Source organism: Parasteatoda tepidariorum, chromosome 6 (assembly GCF_982258835.1).
Source record: "Parasteatoda tepidariorum strain Cologne lab strain chromosome 6, Ptep-v5.0, whole genome shotgun sequence".
Taxonomy (NCBI): Eukaryota; Metazoa; Arthropoda; class Arachnida; order Araneae; family Theridiidae; genus Parasteatoda; species Parasteatoda tepidariorum.
Window position 1 is genome coordinate 14,356,057 of NC_141760.1, and position 25,120 is coordinate 14,381,176.

General features: G+C 29.5%; 2 protein-coding genes and 1 long non-coding RNA gene across 3 annotated transcripts; 1 reads left to right on the forward strand and 2 right to left on the reverse strand.

Moving 5' to 3' along the window:
* Nucleotides 1-24,745, reverse strand: Dhfr (dihydrofolate reductase). Its single transcript, XM_016069283.4, has 6 exons — nucleotides 24,532-24,745; nucleotides 23,313-23,362; nucleotides 16,367-16,472; nucleotides 13,859-13,982; nucleotides 3,086-3,195; nucleotides 1-1,649 (listed from the first exon to the last, which is right to left on the reverse strand). Exons 1-6 carry the CDS (start codon nucleotides 24,735-24,737, stop codon nucleotides 1,532-1,534), a joined length of 714 nt encoding a protein of 237 aa, XP_015924769.3. The 5' UTR covers nucleotides 24,738-24,745; the 3' UTR covers nucleotides 1-1,531.
* LOC122270714 (uncharacterized) lies at nucleotides 4,683-7,590 on the forward strand. Its single transcript, XR_006225961.3, has 2 exons — nucleotides 4,683-5,446; nucleotides 7,272-7,590. It is a non-coding gene; the product is annotated as an uncharacterized LOC122270714 (long non-coding RNA).
* LOC139426091 (zinc finger MYM-type protein 1) lies at nucleotides 17,391-21,410 on the reverse strand. Its single transcript, XM_087166576.1, has one exon. It carries the CDS (start codon nucleotides 21,408-21,410, stop codon nucleotides 19,323-19,325), a length of 2,088 nt encoding a protein of 695 aa, XP_087022702.1. The 3' UTR covers nucleotides 17,391-19,322.
* Nucleotides 24,746-25,120: the final 375 nt, after the last annotated feature.

Below are 25,120 nucleotides of genomic sequence, written 5' to 3' on the forward strand. Positions count from 1 at the left end.
TTTTAATAGAAAACAAGAAAAAATGGAAAAATTTTATTTTATCAAACTTACTTACAAACATTTTTTTTAATGTTCAAATGACACAGTTGTATTTTGATTTGTGTGATGTAATATATTGAATAATCTTAACAGTTAAAATATCACTAATTGAACCAGCTTGTAAATACATATATACATTATTTTTTTTATTTCCAGATAAAAGCACACATATGATTTCGACAACATGCATAATTCAATTTTAAGTGAATAAAACATATAAAATTTACTTTTAAATTACATTATTTTAGATTATAAAATAATTAAACTCAAATATGGTTAAACTTTAAGTGAAAAACTTTTAACATTAATGTCAATACACAATATAAACACAGTAAAGCAACAAGTATTTAGAATTTTAATATAATATCAGTTCTGAATATAATTTTGAATGAATGAATTTTTCCTTCAAGATAAAAGACGGTAACAACCTAAACAAATCAGCATTGATTTTTTTTTCTCCAGAAAATAAAACAGTCAAGTTCAATTATTCAAGTGCGGCAGCACAAAGAAAAGAGGACCCTTTTTAGTTAGCTGTAAGCAAGCGAAATGTTGCCAAAAAATGTGGATCTCTGCCAACTTTTCTTAAAATAGTTTAATTTATTTTTTAAACACAAAATAAAATTAAAATAAATAAATAATTGAATTTCCTTGCGTCTGGCTAACTGAAAAGTACTGAGTTAACATAGATTTTTGAAGCTCTTTCACATAGAAAAATTGAGGAAAGCAATAATTTAAAACTATACCATCTTCTCGCAAAGAATTATCAGGGACTTAGAACAGAAAAATAACTTAAACATTTTAAAAGCTAAACTTATTCAAAAATTGCCAATTTAACAAAATTTTTCTATCTAGATTAAAATTAATGCCTTATTCAAATTTTTTGCAAGTTTTTATGAGGCCAGATATTGCAGCAGTGGAGTGAGTTTTTGAACAATAAAAAATTAGAGCTCTCAAAAAACAGCCTTATTTATTTCTCATAGGAAAAATTCAATAAATGCAACATCACTTCGTTACACATAAAAATAAGCAGACTTCAACTTTTGACTAATAACAATTAAAAAAAAACATGCCTAATTCTTAGGTTGAAAAATTGCCACATTAACGTACATACAGATTTATTATGCCTAATTTAATCAGACAAGCAAATATAGCAGGTATAAAAAAACTTACATGAAGGCATAATTTACTTGTAATTTCAAACAGACAACAAATTCTAAAATAAACTTCCCCTCTTTCCATTTTATAAAAAAATATAAAAATGTGTGCTTCAGTGATATATATTTAGGAAATAAATAAATGATTAATTTTTGGAAGCATAAATCAATACAAATCGTATATCAATGCTCATACATACATATTTACCATTTCTAAAAAAATAAGACAGCTAATGTCAATTACTAGCATGATATTGGTGGCATAATGTCAGTAATAACATAAAATTTGTTTCATGTAAAGAGATAATTTCTTAATTATAACAGTTCAAGTATTCACTTTATTTTTTGTCCTTTTTTATGTAAACTTCATGCTTGTATTTGATGCCATTTTCTTCTTGTACATTTTTAAAATAATTGAGGTGATCATGATTTGAAAAAAAATCTGGTTCAAATTCCCTAAAAAATTTTTAAAAGACTTTTTTAAAATATAAATAAAACAAAGCTACTAAAAAAACAGAAATCTCATAAAATATTAACTGTTTGCTTAAAGTGATTTTTTTTAAAAAATATTTTATTAATTCCTTCCTGTTTTAAAGAAGGATGCCAACAAGCAGTGATATTTTTTATAGAAGCAGAGCCATCTCTTTTTTCAAGAATTTCTAAAGTAACGAACAAAATATTGGATAGAAATATTGAAACACAAAATATTCTACATAACACACAATATTGTCTATTATTCCATACAATATATTTGTTTAAAATTATGTTATATTCTATAGGCTTACAAACAATTAGAATTTTTATATTCGAAATAATCCATCAAAATATATTGCACTACAATTATTTTTTTTTAACAATGTCTTTTATTTCAAACTTTTGAGAAAAATGTGCAAAGGATAAAAAATTAATTAAGATCGAATATCAATAACAATTTCAATATTGAATAAATATTATGATTATTTTATTACTGACTTATTAATAATAAAATTAAATTGTAAATGAGCTAATCTTATCATTAAATTATATTTATCGAACATGGGAATAAAAGAAAAAAGATCAGTTTAAATCTGATAAATTGAAAAAACAAGCTTTACAGAGCATATATTATTTTACTATAATTAGTGATTAGTTCATATCATATAACATAGATACACTAATTACTCATTATAAAAATTAATAATTTAAAATAAAAATAGCATATTATAGCCAATTAAATTGAGACAAACTTTTTTAATACACTGTATTTTCAGAAGTATTCTAACCTGGTTTCTGGTAAAATTAAGAAACAAATAAATTTACTAGTTATAAAATATTATTAAAAAATTATATCAAACGTTTGACACATAAATCTGCTGGTGCACTATTTTTTCCCCCCGAAAATACAGTGTTCCAAAGGACAACTCAAATTTTTTTTCTCTCTTCGAGACACCTCTAGGAAATTACGCACTATAATGCATATTGTATTACAAGTTATCGCATTTAAGTGGAATTGCTGTCTGATTTTTTTAACACTTAAACTCAATAACTAAAACTCAGTGGCTCGACAGCCCATAGAGGGCCAAGGCCTACTGTGCCCATCCCAGTTTTCTTGACCTTGGGCTCTGGGGTGCAGGAGCAGATGTACTGATTTGGTGGTCAGCCGAACGCGGAACCCCAAGTGTTTAGTTCCCAAGCATGCTTGGTACTCATTTATCGATCCACTGAAGGGATGAAAGGCTGAGTCAACCTTGCCCGGCCCGAGGATTGAACCCAGGACCTGTAGCACGGGACCGTGAAGCGCTACCACTCAGCCACCGGGCGCCACAAACTCAATAACATAGCTAATTAATTTACTAAGAAATAAAAGACAAAAAAAATTCGGAAGAAACCCCAGATAAATAAGAGAATCATACTCAGTCAATTGAAAACTGTCATCCATTTTTGGGAAGTAGGTATCACAATGAAACTTTTCATGAATTCTTGTGAGGTATATGATTTGATGGTGATCAGAATCCATGGCAACCTATAAAACATTGAAAAATTATTAACACTAATAGAGATTATTTTTATAAAAACAGAACCTCTCTCATATGAGGCATGAAGCAAAATTTTTAAAACTGATAAAAAAAAACCTCATTATTTGCTTTAATGTTACTTTTAGTTCAAGTACATAAAATAACAAACATAAAATCAAGAACGTATCTGCGTTATTATAACATATAATGTTATCCCCACCTAATACATTTATTTCAACATAATTGTAACTATGATTATCTTTCAGATATTTAACACATTCATGAAGTTTTTCTCATGCATTTAACACTTTACAAAAGGAAAAGAAAAAAAATTTTATTCTGTACTCTTCTATTGGCATGTATACGATCAAGAAATTACATTTCAATTTTGTTTTTTTGTCAATAAAAATAAATATTTTTATACAAAAATATACATTTGGATAATATTATTTAAATGCACCAACTGAAGACTGTATAAGGCTAACTTCATTTAATTTGCAAAAGTATATACAGGAGATGTTTATGACTTAAACCTTGAAACATGAGACTTTGAAGAAATACATAGAATTTTGTTTTATATAGATCATTTGACATATTATTAAACTAAAAATAGCGAAATATATATCTGGAGCAGATCAATATTAAATGTTTTAAAATAATTTAAAAAACACAAATAGTTTAAATCGTAAACTATGCACTTAAGTATTTACACAAAAAAGTTTAAACCATCAAGAACACTAGAAACAAATTATCAATTTTGGAAAGTTAATGCAACTTATGAAGAATTGTGGTTTATGAAATCGCATTATTTAGATTTTCTACAGTAACATAAGACAAAAAATGCTGTTGGAGTAGAAAGTCTTTTGAAAAAGAAAAACAAAATGGAAAGTTTCCCTTCTGATGTAAAGAAGGGGCCATTCATTTTACTAAAAAGTGAATAATTTACACAGTCAGTACCTCTTACTGTGCAAACTCACCTATATTTTTCCATTTAGTGAAGATAGAAAGAAATTCATTTAGGAGTTTCAAATGAAGAATTTTTCAGTGAAATACAGCTTTATTTTCCATTAAAACACCATGCTTCCAACAAAAAAGTTCTAATTATCTAAGAATAATGGAATGTTTAATGACAAAATTTCAACGGGGAAAGATTATATTACCACATAAAATAGTAACTATCGATATAAACTCAAAGGGCAAAACAGTGAAAATTAATCAGAGAATGACCCCTTAATAAACTACATTAAAAAATCTAATTTGATAAATTTTTATGCATTTTTTTTTAAAGTTTATGATAAAATTTCCAACTGTGTGATAATTTTTTAATATTCCCAGCAAAAATATAACAAAAAAAGAGACAAATAATTTTTAAAATAAATTCAAACAAATGATTCTAAAAAGCGATTAAAAAAGAAAACTATGAATCTAAAGAAAAATCTCATGTCTGAATTATGAAAAAATTGTTGAAAATAAAAGCAAGGGCCCTCCTTACTGTAGAATTCAAAAATTCTACATGTTTTATTTACCTTTAACTTTTTAAATTTCTTTTATTTTTGGTAAACTTTATTATTCTTACTTGTAAGAGTTCAGTTTTTTTAAGTATTTAATTTAATTTAAATTTTAGACTAATAACTTTTTCTCTTTAAAGATTTATTTAACTGTTTCTTTGAATAATAGTGAACAGGTTTGTTTTTTTTAAAACATTTGTTCAGTTAGTTTCTTTTTTAGCAGACAGGTGGCAGCATCAATCATGACTTAACTTCAGTTTATTCAGTTGAAGTTGTTTTTTTTTCCTCTGCTGATTTGATATGTTTTTGTAATTAAATTTTTAAATCAACATATGCAAGGTATTTAAATCGGTTTTTAAATCAACATATGCATTTCACAACATATGCAAGGTATTTTTATTTTGTAATTATCTTTCAATTTTTGTTAAAATAATTTTATTTTTGAAAAATTATTTCTGTTTGTGAGTTTCGAGGTGTTGGCAATGGTGGCGTTTTTGGAAAGTATATAAAAGGAAGTGTGCGCGGTGTGCAAAAAAGCGTGCTCTCTCTTGCTCTCCTACCTGGTAGACGTCGTGCTCCACGAGGTTTTGGCTGATGATAGAAAGCCATGTGGAATTGGAAAGAAACTCGTGCCAAGCGGCACAGAAGCTTACATGATTAGTATGAAAGGAAGATAAAATGGTGATCAAGATCTGGTTCATCTCCATGATCCATGAGGAAGTGCCAGCAAGTCCGTGCCAGGGGGCACGTGGTATGATTTCGTTTCCTTTTTAATTGCAATAGTAATAATGAGAATGCAGCTACCGGACAGTTATTTTTCATCTAAAGAACTTTTAGTTTAATAAATTATAAACCTTGCCAACTACCCTGCATTTAGCTACCGGACAGTTATTTTTCATCTCATGAACTTTTAGTTTAGTAAATTGTAAACCTTGCCAACTACCCTGCATTTTAAACCCATAAAACCTAAAATTATATTTTCTAATCCTGATAACCATGCTATTATAATAAATAATTTTTTTTTATCTTAATGATTGGAGTCATTTCTCAACAGAATTTTGGTTTTCCTTTTTTTTTTCCCATTGTATTTAAACATGTTTTAGGTAATGAAGAAAAGGGGGGGGGTATTTTTTGTTTCAGCATGTGTATTTTAAAGCTTTAGGTAAGTGATTTTTTTTTATAAATAAATCTGTTTTTTGAATCGAACCTTTCGGCAAATTTAGGTTAATTTATTTTTTTTTTCTTTTGTGTACTAATGTTAATATTTTTAAAACTATACGATCTTTATGTTTTTTTTTTGTTGTTTCGGCCTAAACTCTAACTAATTGTACCAAAATTTTTACTCACGGTACATTACTGCATTTACTACTGATTGATTAAATATTCAAAGCCACCTTCTGCAAATTATTTAGATCTTTCCCTTAAGCATAAGAACCAACTTTACTACATGATGGGTATACTTCAGAAAAGCAACTATTCTTAGAGCAAAAGCATCTCTTGTCAATGATTTGGTAGTAACATTTAAATTTTCAGTCCTTAAATCAGAAATGACCTTAAATCAGAAATAATTAAGAAATTTGGGATTTTGATCCAACACATTATCAACGTATTTCAAAAGCAATAATTTTGAGCAACAAAAAAGGAACTAGAGACAAATAGTGAAGAGCTTGCAAATCAAATATCAAATGTTTTCCCCCTCCCCCTATTTTTAAGCGAACAATATTTAGAAAATATTAATTAATTTAAAAAATTCAACAGCATAGATAAAGTTCATGCGTGTGTAATGGGTTATCATGGAGTTAAGCTTTTCATTGAATACATGTTTGAGAGAACAAATGTAATTAAAATTTTTGATATTTTGATGTTTCAACTTTCTTCTCTGATATCTTCGATTTCGCTGCACCAAATTTGATGGTTAAAAAAAAATGATAACAATCCTAAAATTAAACAGTGATCCAACTTAAAAGCTGCATTATTGAGAGCAGGGATGAACAAGTAATGGCTTGTGAGCCAAAAGCGATTCTCAGGGATGTGATTGACAAAAAAGAGGAAGTTTATAACTGTAGCACTAAACGTGCAAAAGAAAATTATATGAATTCAATAGCCAATCTGATACTGATTACATAATTATCTATTCAAATAAATATAAATAAATGGTACTTATGTTCTTAAATAAAATCTTGATTAATATAATTTTTTTTAATAATTTAGATAACTTTGAGTAATCATGCATGAATCATAAAGGCACGATTTTATGTATCACATCATTTTAAAAAACATTTCTTTAATGGTCAAAGGACATTTGCGGACTATCTCATCAATTCTTTGTTTTTTCGATGGTCTTTCACTAACATGACTGATCTGTAGACTGCGTTTTCCAGACTTTTGATCATCAGTGTTGGTAGGACAAGAAAGTTCATTTTTCGCACAATTTTTTGAGACCTTAGATTTTAATTTTTTTAAGTGCCTCTGAAATTTGACAGCTTTTGCTGATATTTTTTTTGCAGCCTCCTTTGATACCAGCTTTTTTCATTTTATTTTAATTTTCCTTATTGCAATTAACAATTTATTTACAGATGCAAAATCTTCTCTTCGAGCAGGAGAGTCTTTAAAAAACCAGTAAACAGATGATGCAGCATGCTCTACTTCCGGAAAAGCAGCAGAGCAACCACCCCAAAAGACATTATGCACTGTGTGCAGTCCACATGAACCTACATTCAAGAGACTCACATTGTGTTCATTCTTCATTTTTTCCATCATTATGTCTAGCACTTTTAGGTTGACATTCGGACCATCCATAGATAATTGTAGTAAACTTTTACACAAGCATTTCTCATTTATTTTTTCAAATAAATGTTCAGATGTGGCATGGCCTAGAAAGTCTGAAGAATAGTAGCGCATATTTATTTGATTACCATCCCAAAATATTACATGACAATCCAGCTGTTTGAATTGATTAACATCATTTAGACTTTCATAAAAAAGCAGTACATAATTGGTTTCCTCTTTCACCCTTGACTTAAGTAGAGACGAAAAATATGGCGCTATGCCAAAAACTGAGAGGTAGGCAGTTTTTTCTCTCACCACAACTGAAATTGCTTGCTATCTCGCCATCAGAAAACATAACTTAAAAAGAAAATTTGAATTTTCACAAAATTTGCAGGAATAATATGAGCTTAAAACCTTTAAAGTCCATAAAATTTCAGCTTTTGTAGTGAGGCTATTCAAATTAATTGCTCGATTCACATTATAAACCGGCACAGGAACATCACTTTGAACTGAATATGAAGTACTTGGTTGGTTAGGAGATCCAACACTACGATCTTGAGCTGAGCAAAAAGTTCTTAAATTCACAACTTTTTCTTTATTTTCTGCCAACTTTTTATGATTAAGCCCTTTCATGTAGTACTTTAAGGCTGTTTCGTCCATATTCCAAACATTGATAACTTTATTGCACAGTGAGCAACGTGCTTTATGTCGAGATTCGGGAACACTTAGCAGCCAATCTTTAAACAATTCATTTGCTAGCCAGTCGCTATTAAAAACGCACTTTCTTCCAGGCATACTTGTTGTAGTTGTAAATACAATGGAGATGAAAAAATAATACTCGATTGCTGTTCAACGCTTAATCCAATACATTCGGGTGCACACGAACAGATTGTTTACATTAATTGTAATAGTAACTTCACTTCAAATGATCTTAACGCTGGCACTACTGAATGATCATTCCGCTTTGTGAGCATTCACACTGTACTGAGTCTATCGGCATGACTGGTAAGACAGGCATTTTGGGAAGACGGAAGGGATGATTAATTATTTTCTTCATTTAAGAGTAGTTTTTTATGTTTGTTAAAAATTTCTCAGGAGATAAAACGTAATTTTCAGGAGTTAAAACGCCAATTTCAGGAGTTATAAGGGCCCTTAGAAAAAAAAGAGTTAATTTCAGGAGGTTTTCAGGCATTTCAGAAGGCGTACTAACCCTGTGTATAAAAAAATTTTCATCAAAAAAGAGCGGAATATATATATATATATTCATTACTCATTTTTTTACACCTTATTTTTAAAATTTAGATTTAAAAAAAAACTACTGAAATAATGGGCATATATTATAACTTGTAATATCTTAGATTATTTTAATAGTGAAATTTCATTCATCAAACAAATATTGTTTTTATTAAACCCAGATTAAAAATTTAAATTAATTTGAGAAAGTGTATAAGATGGTCATATCATAGTTCAACTTCAGTTGTATTATTTTGAGAAACAGAACTTTAAAAGCTTATCGAGTATATTGTTTGTCCTGAATTGTGGATCCTCCAGTTTGGCAGCAGAAATAAGCTGGAGGTGTATTAGGGTTAAAAAATAAGAAAAAAATGAAACTTAGATAAGAGGTTGTGGCGTAACTACCACAACAAATATTAAATATCAAATCAATAGTATATAAGAGATGTTAACTCGATTCTATCTTGAGGTACCTTTCGATAGATGAAGGTTGACATGGTCGATAATGGTGACCCGGACGTGATTAAATTCCCTCATTTGGTGACCTGCGGACGTGATAAGAACTTGCCAGTATTGATGGATGATCCACATTAAACAGTTGATTTGCTTACAAATATACTGCTTAAAAAAATCAGGTGAAGTAAATAAAGTCTCCTGGTCAATAAACAATATTGAAGGGGAAAAAATTAGAGAAATGCGATAAACAAAAATATGAAAAAATATTTAGCAAAATGCTATAAAAAAATGAAGAAAAATATAATGGGTAAAAATGATATAAATATATAAACAGCATGAGGTAATCGTTCATCGAATTCTATCACAGATAAAATTCTGGAAGGGGAGAAATGTGGCATAACTACCGCTACAAATATTAAATACCAATTCAGTAGTATATAAGACATGTTAACTCGATTCTATCTTGAGGTACCTTTCGATAGATGAAGGTTGACATGGTCGATAATGGTGACCCGGACGTGATTAAATTCCCTCATTTGGTGACCTGCGGACGTGATAAGAACTTGCCAGTATTGATGGATGATCCACATTAAACAGTTGATTTGCTTACAAATATACTGCTTAAAAAAATCAGGTGAAGTAAATAAAGTCTCCTGGTCAATAAACAATATTGAAGGGAAAAAAATTAGAGCAATGCTATAAACAAAAATATGAAAAAATATTTAGCAAAATGCTATAAAAAAATGAAGAAAAATATAATGGGCAAAAATGATATAAATATATAAACAGCATGAGGTAATCGTTCATCGAATTCTATCACAGATAAAATTCTGGAAGGGGAGAAATGTGGCATAACTACCGCTACAAATATTAAATACCAATTCAGTAGTATATAAGACATGTTAACTCGATTCTATCTTGAGGTACCTTTCGATAGATGAAGGTTGACATGGTCGATAATGGTGACCCGGACGTGATTAAATTCCCTCATTTGGTGACCTGCGGACGTGATAAGAACTTGCCAGTATTGATGGATGATCCACATTAAACAGTTGATTTGCTTACAAATATACTGCTTAAAAAAATCAGGTGAAGTAAATAAAGTCTCCTGGTCAATAAACAATATTGAAGGGAAAAAAATTAGAGAAATGCTATAAACAAAAATATGAAAAAATATTTAGCAAAATGCTATAAAAAAAATGAAGAAAAATATAATGGGTAAAAATGATATAAATATATAAACAGCATGAGGTAATCGTTCATCGAATTCTATCACAGATAAAATTCTGGAAGGGGAGAAATGTGGCATAACTACCGCTACAAATATTAAATACCAATTCAGTAGTATATAAGACATGTTAACTCGATTCTATCTTGAGGTACCTTTCGATAGATGAAGGTTGACATGGTCGATAATGGTGACCCGGACGTGATTAAATTCCCTCATTTGGTGACCTGCGGACGTGATAAGAACTTGCCAGTATTGATGGATGATCCACATTAAACAGTTGATTTGCTTACAAATATACTGCTTAAAAAAATCAGGTGAAGTAAATAAAGTCTCCTGGTCAATAAACAATATTGAAGGGGAAAAAATTAGAGAAATGCGATAAACAAAAATATGAAAAAATATTTAGCAAAATGCTATAAAAAAATGAAGAAAAATATAATGGGTAAAAATGATATAAATATATAAACAGCATGAGGTAATCGTTCATCGAATTCTATCACAGATAAAATTCTGGAAGGGGAGAAATGTGGCATAACTACCGCTACAAATATTAAATACCAATTCAGTAGTATATAAGACATGTTAACTCGATTCTATCTTGAGGTACCTTTCGATAGATGAAGGTTGACATGGTCGATAATGGTGACCCGGACGTGATTAAATTCCCTCATTTGGTGACCTGCGGACGTGATAAGAACTTGCCAGTATTGATGGATGATCCACATTAAACAGTTGATTTGCTTACAAATATACTGCTTAAAAAAATCAGGTGAAGTAAATAAAGTCTCCTGGTCAATAAACAATATTGAAGGGAAAAAAATTAGAGCAATGCTATAAACAAAAATATGAAAAAATATTTAGCAAAATGCTATAAAAAAATGAAGAAAAATATAATGGGCAAAAATGATATAAATATATAAACAGCATGAGGTAATCGTTCATCGAATTCTATCACAGATAAAATTCTGGAAGGGGAGAAATGTGGCATAACTACCGCTACAAATATTAAATACCAATTCAGTAGTATATAAGACATGTTAACTCGATTCTATCTTGAGGTACCTTTCGATAGATGAAGGTTGACATGGTCGATAATGGTGACCCGGACGTGATTAAATTCCCTCATTTGGTGACCTGCGGACGTGATAAGAACTTGCCAGTATTGATGGATGATCCACATTAAACAGTTGATTTGCTTACAAATATACTGCTTAAAAAAATCAGGTGAAGTAAATAAAGTCTCCTGGTCAATAAACAATATTGAAGGGAAAAAAATTAGAGAAATGCTATAAACAAAAATATGAAAAAATATTTAGCAAAATGCTATAAAAAAATGAAGAAAAATATAATGGGTAAAAATGATATAAATATATAAACAGCATGAGGTAATCGTTCATCGAATTCTATCACAGATAAAATTCTGGAAGGGGAGAAATGTGGCATAACTACCGCTACAAATATTAAATACCAATTCAGTAGTATATAAGACATGTTAACTCGATTCTATCTTGAGGTACCTTTCGATAGATGAAGGTTGACATGGTCGATAATGGTGACCCGGACGTGATTAAATTCCCTCATTTGGTGACCTGCGGACGTGATAAGAACTTGCCAGTATTGATGGATGATCCACATTAAACAGTTGATTTGCTTACAAATATACTGCTTAAAAAAATCAGGTGAAGTAAATAAAGTCTCCTGGTCAATAAACAATATTGAAGGGGAAAAAATTAGAGAAATGCGATAAACAAAAATATGAAAAAATATTTAGCAAAATGCTATAAAAAAATGAAGAAAAATATAATGGGTAAAAATGATATAAATATATAAACAGCATGAGGTAATCGTTCATCGAATTCTATCACAGATAAAATTCTGGAAGGGGAGAAATGTGGCATAACTACCGCTACAAATATTAAATACCAATTCAGTAGTATATAAGACATGTTAACTCGATTCTATCTTGAGGTACCTTTCGATAGATGAAGGTTGACATGGTCGATAATGGTGACCCGGACGTGATTAAATTCCCTCATTTGGTGACCTGCGGACGTGATAAGAACTTGCCAGTATTGATGGATGATCCACATTAAACAGTTGATTTGCTTACAAATATACTGCTTAAAAAAATCAGGTGAAGTAAATAAAGTCTCCTGGTCAATAAACAATATTGAAGGGGAAAAAATTAGAGAAATGCGATAAACAAAAATATGAAAAATATTTAGCAAAATGCTATAAAAAAATGAAGAAAAATATAATGGGTAAAAATGATATAAATATATAAACAGCATGAGGTAATCGTTCATCGAATTCTATCACAGATAAAATTCTGGAAGGGGAGAAATGTGGCATAACTACCGCTACAAATATTATATACCAATTCAGTAGTATATAAGACATGTTAACTCGATTCTATCTTGAGGTACCTTTCGATAGATGAAGGTTGACATGGTCGATAATGGTGACCCGGACGTGATTAAATTCCCTCATTTGGTGACCTGCGGACGTGATAAGAACTTGCCAGTATTGATGGATGATCCACATTAAACAGTTGATTTGCTTACAAATATACTGCTTAAAAAAATCAGGTGAAGTAAATAAAGTCTCCTGGTCAATAAACAATATTGAAGGGAAAAAAATTAGAGAAATGCTATAAACAAAAATATGAAAAAATATTTAGCAAAATGCTATAAAAAAATGAAGAAAAATATAATGGGCAAAAATGATATAAATATATAAACAGCATGAGGTAATCGTTCATCGAATTCTATCACAGATAAAATTCTGGAAGGGGAGAAATGTGGCATAACTACCGCTACAAATATTAAATACCAATTCAGTAGTATATAAGACATGTTAACTCGATTCTATCTAGAGGTACCTTTCGATAGATGAAGGTTGACATGGTCGATAATGGTGACCCGGACGTGATTAAATTCCCTCATTTGGTGACCTGCGGACGTGATAAGAACTTGCCAGTATTGATGGATGATCCACATTAAACAGTTGATTTGCTTACAAATATACTGCTTAAAAAAATCAGGTGAAGTAAATAAAGTCTCCTGGTCAATAAACAATATTGAAGGGGAAAAAATTAGAGAAATGCGATAAACAAAAATATGAAAAAATATTTAGCAAAATGCTATAAAAAAATGAAGAAAAATATAATGGGTAAAAATGATATAAATATATAAACAGCATGAGGTAATCGTTCATCGAATTCTATCACAGATAAAATTCTGGAAGGGGAGAAATGTGGCATAACTACCGCTACAAATATTAAATACCAATTCAGTAGTATATAAGACATGTTAACTCGATTCTATCTTGAGGTACCTTTTGATAGAGGAAGGTTGACATTGTCTATGAATAAATCCTTTCAAGGTTAACTCCATTTTAATAAGTGGAGTCTTTAAAGCATGTTTTTTTAATTTAAGTGTTTTAGGTGTAACCACAGTGACCTTAATTGATTACCTTATACACAGCTTCTCCGCCAATCACAAATACTTTCTCAAGTTTTTCTTTTACCGCTGAAGTGTTCAACCAATCCATTGCTTTATCAAAAGAATCTGTCACATAATCAGGTCCTTTCAGATCTCTGAAATCATATTAAAACATCTCAAAATAGCACACTATAGAGTTTAAAGAATATTTTTCAAGCAAAGATTGCAATTTAAAAAAAAAATTCATTTAAAAACTTTATTTAAAATTAAACAATGTTTAAACTTTAATAAATATATTATAAAAACATTATTTTGTTTGTACAGTTTATTACCTAAGAGAAATACAATCATTTTATTTTAATTATCTTTTTAAATATTATTATTTTGTATTTCGCAGATTGTAGAACGCAGTTTATATATACATATAAACTGCGTTCTACAGCATTTTTACTGATGTGGTGCTCTGGAAACCATAAACTAACTATAAACTAAAACTAACTAACCATATTGAAACTATAAACTAAAAATATCATTATGTATGCATATAAACATTATACAATAAACATGTATAAATACACATATTTATACACGGAAGTCTACCGTTTATACAACTAGAGGTGTTACTCAAAACTGAAGTGGACATTATCTTTATTAGATTGATAAGGAAAGAGGAAATACCGGGGAAATGCCAGTTAAAATAAAGGGAGAAAATAAATAGAAATTCTGAATTGGTTTTAAAAGATACATATTCTTGAGAAACATTCTTTCCTTCCCAGATCATGTTCATATTTACGGGGTGGAGACATAGGGAGTAACATTCTTTCATTAGCATTGACATGATAATGACTACAAGACTCCTTTCTACTGAGATATGAACTTAATTAACCAAAACCCCTTTTGTTTTCAACCAAGAATTAAACTACGTTTTGGCAAAATTTATTTGGTTTTTATTAATATCTTTCCCACAAATTTTTAGTGCACCTGCAAATGTATTAACAGGAGCAGTTATTTTGACTCGATAAAAAACGATGATAAATATAGTATTGGAAGGTCAACAGTGTACGACATAAAAAGGGAAAACGGATACTGTTAGATTACTTTTCCGAGTTCACCTCTTGTGATGAAAGATCAAAAGTATATTTGAACTGCAAAGAATGAAAATTAAAATAAAGTAATATCCTAAAAATTTTGTAAAAGAAATAATTCACATTTCATAAAGAGAATCATTCCAGAAATTTTATTATTATACACTGAAATGAAAATATATTTACCTAAAATAATATTAATTATTTCTAAATAAGAAAACAAGCATATCAGGAAGACATAATAAAGAGTAGGCACTAAGCAAATAAGATTAGTATTAATTAATTAAATATAATTTTACTTTAGTGATTAAACTTGTGCTTGAATCAGTGAAAAAAACAGCTACATATTTTTGGAATGAATGAAAAAAAATATCAGTAAGCCATAAAACATCTTTTATAAATATTCCATTTCTATAAAGAGTATTAAATGATTTAAAAATTATAAGCAATTTTCAATTTGTTATTGCATCAGATATGTGTTAAATGCATTCACCATAAATATTTTATATACATTATTTTACTTTTGAAATCAATCATAAAAATCAAAAGAAGGAAATAGTAGCATTCCAAGATGTATTAAGATACGCAATTTCAACTTGCAATTGTTTAAGTTACTAAATTAATATTGCAAAATATTTGCCAAACTAACTTTATAAAACCAGTTTTAAACTGGTTCCTTGACTGCAAAAAATTTGTAATGAAAGATAATTTAAACTTAACTTTAAATATAGATAAAAATGGAATAAATTCCACTTATGTATTTTTTTAGAGTAGAACCAGTTTTTTTTTTTTTCAAATAAAAACAGGTTTTCTTGGATTGAGCCTTTATTGCTAAGCCGTACATACTTTAGCTTTGATTCCATGATAGAAATTTTTTTTTCCATTCCACTTATGTATTTTTTTAGAGTAGAACCAGTTTTTTTTTTTCAAATAAAAACAGGTTTTCTTGGATTGAGCTTTTATTGCTAAGCCGTACATACTTTAGCTTTGATTCCATGATAGAATTTTTTTTTTCAGCAGCGATGAAACATAGAAAACAAATGTTAGTTTACTTAAATATAGTAAAATACTAAAATCAATCTTGTTAAATCATATTTACAATATAGTGGACAAAAAACAATACAATATAGTGATCCATAGCAACTGCCGTATTACATGTCTATCAATTGCATGGGGTTCACCTATGCAAACCAACTTAAAAAGAAAGATTTTCAACCACTCTTTTCAAAAATTTAAAAAGACACAAAAATACATCATTGCAATTAAAGGAGAAAACTATTGTGAATTAAGAAAAAAATATTTTTTAATTTAAACAGCCAATAAAACCTAAAGGTTTTACCAGAATTATTTTGTAAAGTAAAGGAAACAAAACTGTAAGAGTTTCAATGAATGAAACTGAGACAATCTTGGGATAAAATAATGAGATAAAACTAAGAGCAAAATAAAATACTCACAACTGAGTTGTTGTAAGGACAATATTAATCCTGTTAGCTAAAGGCCTCATTTTCTCAGGAATTGAAAACCATGTCTTGCGGCCCATTATAACAGCATTTTTCTTCTCTGATAATAAAATACGAAGAAAAAAAAAGATACAAAATATTACTGAGATTCAAAAAATTTTATCTTAATGACTAAGACATAAAACAATAAGAAGAGGATTTTTGTTTAAATAAGTCAATTTTTTCAATTTTCGGAAATTAAGGAATTAAAATAAATTAAAAAGAACCAACTTATTGACATTCTTCAAATAGAAAACAAAACCTATAGACATAATGTATGTTTCGTCAAAGAACAGTTTAAAATTAATTATTTTTAAAACTGATTCAAAATAATTAATATTTGGTTTTCAAAAAATTCAAACTTTGTTAATAAAATCTTCAAACTATACATATTTTAGACTCCTGAAAAATTAAATTAACTCATAAATATGGGTCTTTTAAGGAAATACCTGAATTCGAAATATTTCTCAAAAATGAAGAATTGTAAAAGTGCATGTACAAGGTGAGAACAATTATAACAATTCAAAAGACGCAATTAATTCAGAATAAAAACCTATTTAGCAAAATTAATAAGTAGCATCGCAAATGCTCAACCTTTCTAGAACAAACAAAAATAGTGGATTTTTTGAGTTTGATCCAGTTTAGCAAAACTTAATATCAAATCATTACAAAAAAAAAATAATAATAATAATAATAATATCAGAGAGATACCAGCAGCAGTTTTAATGATAAACAAAGAAACTACATTGCTTGCTATAATAGCTAATTGAAGGAATCAAATACATTTTTATTTCAAAACATAAAGAACTACAACAGTTAAAACAGTTAATTTAACATCTGCTTCACTGCAACATAAATAGCTGTTGATAATAATAGAATATAGATTTGGTAAACAATATGACTAGAGTTAGGTGGCAGTGATACAGCTTTTTTTTTTTTTTTTTTTCATAGAGTAAAAATACTCTTAGACTTCCTTTTTTTCTTTTTTTTTGGAAGAGTGAAATTCACTTCAGGGGAGTGAAAAATAATTACAATAGAATTCTAGAGACAAAATCAAAAGGGAAAAAAAATTGAGCATTTTGAAATTTTTTGTGCAGTATAAAGTCACGCGAATCGATTTCCTTAAACACGTGTTTCGTTTCGAGACTAGGTTGTTGCTATAAATAAATATCATATAAAAAATATCAGATTTAAAAACTATGGAGCAACAACTGCCGAAAATTTGATACAACTATTGCACTAAAAAGTAAACACTCAATTCGAACTTTCCATAATGTTTGAAATATACCGGGTTATTTAAAATCAAAGTGAAAATCAACATTAATAATTGCCGAAACTGCAATCGAAACATTGCATCAATTTAGGATACTACTGCGGTTTAGTGTTATCTAAGTGTTTATCTAAATGCATGATTCAAATATTATGTGTAAATTTCTGTAGAAAAGAAAAGTAAATTTTTTGTTACTTTTCAAAAGAAAAATCGTTCTGCAAGAACTCTGCAAAGTTCTGTGACAATGTCGCTGTAATTCTGCCACAGGGATCCCTCAAATGTTAATTTGAATTCCTATCTCAAAGAGTTTCTACTCAAAACTTTGTTATGTCAAATATTTTTTGAAATATAAAACGATTTTTTTCGAAAAAATCCCAAAGTTTATTGTAAACCAATTCTTTTCTATTTAATGCATAATTATTTTTGTCTTACTTTTAAGAATTATCATTGTTGTATTTAGACTTATAGTCAGCTATCATTACATACATTGGTAGTTATTTTTATGTTTCATGACAACTTTTAAGAGTACTATTTTAGAGTATATTTTTCTACTTTTTAGAACATAATTAGCTCTGAACTAGTTATCTCGAAATTTTTTTAGCCAACTTTGAGATATCGAGAGTGTACTGTAAAAAAAAGTAAAATAAAAAATTGAAACAAAGTATTTCAATTTCATTAAAAATTCAGATTCTTTTTCTGTCGCACTTTTTATGATTCGATAGCATTAACAAATTTGAAATCACAAACATTTTCATTTTGTTACTTTAACTCAGGTCCTTGATTTGATTAATAAAATGAAATTTTATTTTTATAAGTGGAATTTTTGCTGAAATATTTGTCAACTTGCGCTTAATGTATAAAAATAGAAATAGTTATACAGCTAATGAAGAATAATAATTAATAATGATAAATACTATTATGTTTTCATTAATTTTGAACCATGCATTGTTATAAAAAAAAATTTTATACAGTAATTAAGTTTCAAATGTGTTATGATTTATTTATAATTATAACTATATTTACAAAAGCTCTAAAAGTAAGTTTGAAAACAAATCTGACTTCAATCCAATAAATCATACGCAAAAATAAATAAATAAATAAAAAACAAGAACCCCAAGTACCATTTTTCTTATCAAAGCATAAATTTCTACTCTCAGACAAATGCACTTCAAGAAAAGGTAATGCATTGTGATTTGCACTTTTTTAAATTTTAAGGATTGATTCACTTCAAATTTTAGACTGATCCACTTCTTAATTTTGGGAGATTGATTTATTCCAATTATTCTGACTTTGAATAGATATAACTGTATTTATTCTTCACTAAGCTCATTAAAAAGCCAAAGGAAGTTTTTTAAAGACTGAATAAAAAATAAAAAAAGCCATCATTTCTTCTTTTATCTCACCACTTTTTGACAAAATCAAAGGAGTCGTGGCTTACGTACATTAGAATGAATATATTTGGTTATGAAATTCAATCCAGTTATTTAAAAAATATAAACAATAAAACAGTGGCGTACCTAGAACTTTTGCCGCCCGGGGCGATCTCCAGTTTGCCGCCCTTTCTATTATAAGTCAATCAAATAGTGGTTTTTATAAATTAATACACATAAATAAATTATTAAGTTATTTAATCAATATTAATTAATACACAGAGTAAATTTTTTTAGACATATTTGTATGCACTCGTAAACATATATATATAATATCTACTCTTCTAGCTTTCATACTAGAAAAATCGTGTATAATGCTCTCAAAATTTATATTATTTGTAATTTCTTGTTCTATTGACAATATTGCAAGATTTTGTAGTCTTAATTCACTCATTGTAGAACGAAGATAATTTTTTATCAACTTCAATTTTGAGAAGCTTCTTTCGCAACTAGCGACACTGATTGAAATTGTTAAAAAAATTCTTAACAAAATTACAATGTTGGGAACAGAATTTTCCAACCTATACTGCTGAATAAATTTTAGCAGATCAAGAGGGCTCTTCTCCCCGTTTTTCCAATGTTTTGCCTCTTCTTTTAGTGTAGGTACAGCCATAAAAACCTGGATCCTTTTTCTTTCAATATGGAACTGTTCTTTATCAATGTCAATCAAGTCATTTATTTGACATTCAAATTCTTCATTTAGTAGGTTACACGGTATTATACACGAATATTTTCTTACAAGGCCATGCAACTGATCGAAGCGTTCTTTTATTTCCTTTATAATTCTGTCCATAGATGAAAACATTTCTCTTCGTACTTCTTCTTCTTCTAAGGATAGCCCCACGTCTCGCGAATTTTCCCCACTCATATTTTTTCTCCTTCTAACTCGACGCTCAGTCGATATCTCCAACTCTTCACAAATTATTTTGGCTGCTATAACAGCGTTTTGTACTAGCGTATCTCTTTGTTCCATGAAATGTGTTTGCAAAGAATTTAGTTTTATATGGCATTGGTGGACATTTAACCCTTTTATTTGCAGGTATTTTTGAGCGTCATTAATTTCCAAAAGGACGGGTTCCCATAAATGAAGGTAACATAGAAAAGAAAAAGATTGCATAGAATTGAGCAATACTCCAGCATCTGATCTCGTTTTACTATTTTCTTCTTCAGAGGTCAATTTTTCCAAAGCGCTTAAAATGCAAAAAAAATGTTTTTTTACTATAGTTACCGCGGCAGCTCTAGCGCTCCAGCGAGTTTCTACACTGCGTTTAACATCTTGACCAGTGACAGAAAGTAATACATTCCATCTATGAGTGGAAGAAGAAAACAACGAAAACAACTGTTCGATAGTTCCAAAAAATGTGATGGAATTGATAGCTGTAGAAGCTGCGTGTAAACATGCCAGGTTTAAAGAATGATTTGTACATGCTACAAATTCTGCATTTGGATTTATTTCTTTAATACGAGTTTGAACACCGCTGTGCTTTCCTGCCATGACGGCAGCATTATCGTAAGCCTGTCCTCTGCAATTTTTTATATCTAAACCGTCATTTTCTAATTTCGTTAAAATCATATCTGTGATTTCACCAGCAGTTTTTCCTTTAGTTTCTACAAAGTCAATAAACGATTCTACAACTTTAACTTCGCTACCATCAATAACTACATATCTAATAATTTGACTGGTTTGATCTTTGTGTGAAATGTCAGGAGTCCTGTCAAATATAATACAAAAGTATTTAGCCTGCTTTATTTGATCCATAATTGTTTTTCTGACTGCGCCTCCCAATAGCTCTATGAATTCGTTCTGGATCTTCGACGACAAATAAAAGATACTATATTTATTACCCATCTTAATTTTTACTACATGTTCTCGTAATACTGGGTCGTACTTAGCCAATAAGTCAACAAGCTCAAGAAAATTTCCTCTATTTTCCATTGAATCGATGTTTTCCTGATGAACACTTTCACGATGTCCTCGAAACGCCAAATTTTGTTTTGCTAAGAATCTAATTATATCAAGTATTCTTGTTAGAATTTCCTTCCATTTTTTTATTTCTTTATCAATATTCTGTTGTTGTAGTTTGTCAATAGTTGCGCCACGTCCAAGTCTTATTTCTAATTCCTTCCATTTGGAATATGATCGAATGTGCAGTGGACTCACCTCATGTTGACTAATTTTGGGATTAAGTTTCCACCATTTGTTAAAACCATTTTCCATATTAAAACCTGCTTGACAAAGATTATCAAACAGTTTGCAGCAGAAACAATAAATACTTTTCTTCGATGGTGAATATACCATCCACGATCTTAAGAGCTTTTCGCCATTAGGCAAAATTTGAAAAAAACCAGTCCTGACTCAGTTTTCTTGTTTCACCTTTGGCTTTGATTGTATTATTAGGACGTTTTACTCCTTCGCTGAAGTCAGCGTACAAATTTTGAATTGCAAAGGGACCTTGACGTACCAGAAATACTCTTGTATTGTCGTCAATTTTGTTAGGCCATAATCCAATATCTTTCATAGAAATAGACGGAATAATTTGTGCAGCAGATTCTTCATCAGAACTTGGTGAACTTTCTACTTCTTCGCCAGTGTGTGAAGCAGGTCTTTCCTCTTGAACAACATTGGAAAATGTTTTTTCGCCTTCGAGGGCTGCTTCTTCGCCCGTATTTGAGGCAACAATACTAAAAGAACTAGAAATTGACTTATGGAAGATATATTTGAGTAGTGCTCCAGTATTTTTAGTCTGTATTTCCTCCCTTCTCTTCCTTTTCTTTCTAAATGACGCACCACTTTCTTTTACTCGTTTCATCCTAGGGATATATAATAAAAATATAACTTGTCGAAATAAATAGTATATTATGTATAGAAAACGGCAAAGTCATTTTACTACTCTGAATAGCATTTAGAATAACATCTATATCTATAATACGTAATATAATATACTTACCTATAATAAACTCTCCAAATGCACTGGCACCCTAATAATTTGTTTCACTCTTCACTGTTAAAAGATTGAATCGCGAATGAACAAAATGGTTTATAAGCAATTTATCATTCCAAATACAATTCTTCAAAACGGACTGAGTATATTTATCTATTTGCGATTCCTGAAATTGTAACTTCGTCAGTATTTTTGTTTTGTCTCGTTTAGATTTTGTTGTTTGAAAAAGATAGTTCTTATGCCGGCGCCCTAATGCTTTGCAGACCTAGCAGACCGGCGGTCTGCTAGGTCTTCCGCCTTCCCGCCTAGACCGCCTTCCGCCGGCCCTGCTTTTCAAAAGAAAAATCGATGATTTAAAAAAATATTGATATATCACTTCAAAGTAATCATATAAACTTTTCAAAAGAAATGACATTTATAAACTGATATCAAAAAATTTTAGTTAGGAAAAATTGCCGAACAAAATCGTAAAGATCCTTTTACGAATTCAACGAATTTTAATGAATATAATAAAATAAAATTATTATCTTGTTCTTGAATTAGAATTCAAAATTTACACTAAAATGCATTTATATACACCGAGGAATAATATTCGAAATCATATAGTTAATCATAATTTATATAAACCAAATATTAAACTTATAATAATCATAATAATCATTTATTATTCAAGAAAGAAAATAAATATGAAATGAATAAGTTGCTTTTTACAACTATAAGTAAATATAAAAAATGCCGCCCCAAGGAAAGTGCCGCCCGGTGCGGACCGCACCCACCGCCCCCCCCTAGGTACGCCACTGCAATAAAAATAAAGCTATCATAAATATTGCATCAAAATCTTTAAACTACCAATTGATTTGAACAGCCTTTCAAAAAACATCTGCAATTAATGCACCTTTGAACTCACCTACTTCATTGTTGCAATAAAAACAAAAGAAGTTAAGCAATGTAAAGACTTCTTTTCAGCACTATTAAGTATAAAATAGATATGGATGATAATTATAATTTTAGAAACCTATTGATGTAAATCAATGTCAGGTCAGAACTATATCTATACACAACTGATTTTAAATACGATACAAACTATGATTTTTATTATGGTATAAAAATATTTTCATGATTTAGATAATTTTAAAGTAGTAATTAAATGATATGATTCAAAACAAGTGAAGAGAAACAAGCAAAATTAGTGTACACAAATGTTTTAAAATACATAAATAAAAAAAAAGATTTGTAATCAAACACAAAGGGTTACTTACCTGGAGTTAGGACTGAAGAGGTCAATTCTTTGAAGAAAGCCATTTCTTTCCTACAGTGAAAATTAAGCAAAAATATAATTAACTCTTGGCTTTTAAAATATTTTCTTTTAAAAATAATATAAGTACACTACAATCGTACATATTAGTCACCAAGGTGCCAGAGGTGCTGGCAAAAATTTAAATAAAAAATAAACAAATAATTTTGATTTCTCCAAGGGTGGCTACGAGCAACAATTATCAAGCTGGTTTCTTTCAGCTTTTTCTGTGATGTTTTTTTATTTATTTATTATTTATATAGTCCAGTAGGCATCAAAATTTTGTGACTTTTTCTAGGGCAGACTTACCCTATATCAGGGAAGTTTTCCATGTCATGATCTGTGACAAAAAACCCGCTAGGTCTTCTTCTTCAAGCATTAGATCATGGGACAACTTCCAAGCATCAGATCACGGGAACAAGCATAACGAGATCAACTCGAAGTATATAACTCTTAGCCACCCTCGGGCAAACCTGCAATCATTTTTTTTCTTTAATATTGCCAGTTTAAAATCCATTTGGCATGAATTTAAAATTCATCTATGACCAGTTTAAAATCTATCTCGATGATTGTAGTTGGCATGTTTAATCACGTTACGAAAATATTGCCAATGTAGCAAATGGATTTTAAACTTACAAATTTTAAAAAAACTCATGTAGATATTAGCCTGAGATTGGTTAAGAGTAATACACTTCGAATTGGCCCCATTCTACAATTATTATTATTGCTTTTTTGTAACAACTGCCTAGAAGTTGCAAAGACTAGGCGATCATTCTGTCACAGATCATAAGTGAAATCTTCCCAAACAAAAGAAACACGGAAGAAAAGAACGAGATAAATTCGAGACGAGATCCACCCCCTGTCAAGCACATATATATATTCCTACAATGTATTTTAATTTAAACAGTCAAGCAATATCATTTGACACCTTGGTCAATTCAGGTACCGATATGTCAGTATTCCTTGAAGAAATATTAAGAAAATGATTATTTCTCATTTAGATAGTGAATAACAAAAATAGGAACTCAATAAGTTTAAAAATTCAAGCATTATTCGGATATTGAAAACAATAATATATCAATAAACAATTAGATTTTACAAAAAATAATAATTGAAACAGTTAAGCAAAAATTTGTCATTTACGAAGTTTGTGTCTCATTGAAGAAATAAAACGAAATATATACTTCAAACGCCAAGGTAATTGTCCATTGCTTCCAATGCCGTTATTTTCGCATGCAGCAGCAACTATATGTAGAGTCATTTTAAATCTTCTCATTAACGAGTAAGAATCAAAATGTGTTCGAATCGAAAGCCGCCAAAAATTCCAGACAAGTTTGTTTATTTTTCTTTTCATTGTGCGGTTACAATTAATGCTGGACTCCGCTAACATTTCAATCAGATCTGACTAGTCTTCGTAACCTTGAGGTGTGGTGGAACAAAACTTTTTACAGATGGCGCTTATTAGAATTTTTATACCAGTGGTAATATATGGGAAATCTGACTCGGATTCTAAAATCTGAAACAGATTTGATATTTTCTAGTCTAAAAAGCTTCATTTTAAAGTTTCAAAGATTAGAATTAAGTTATGACATTCATGACAGTTTTTCAAGTTTAGTTCTTTTAATCAAATCGCAAAACTTAAAATAAACTAGAAACACTCAATAAAAACATGGATGAGTATACTGTAATTATTCAGAAGGTAATTGCCACTATCTTCTGAATTCTGTCATTTTGGCTCAATAGAATGTGTTTTTCATAGCCTGTTGTCGCAAG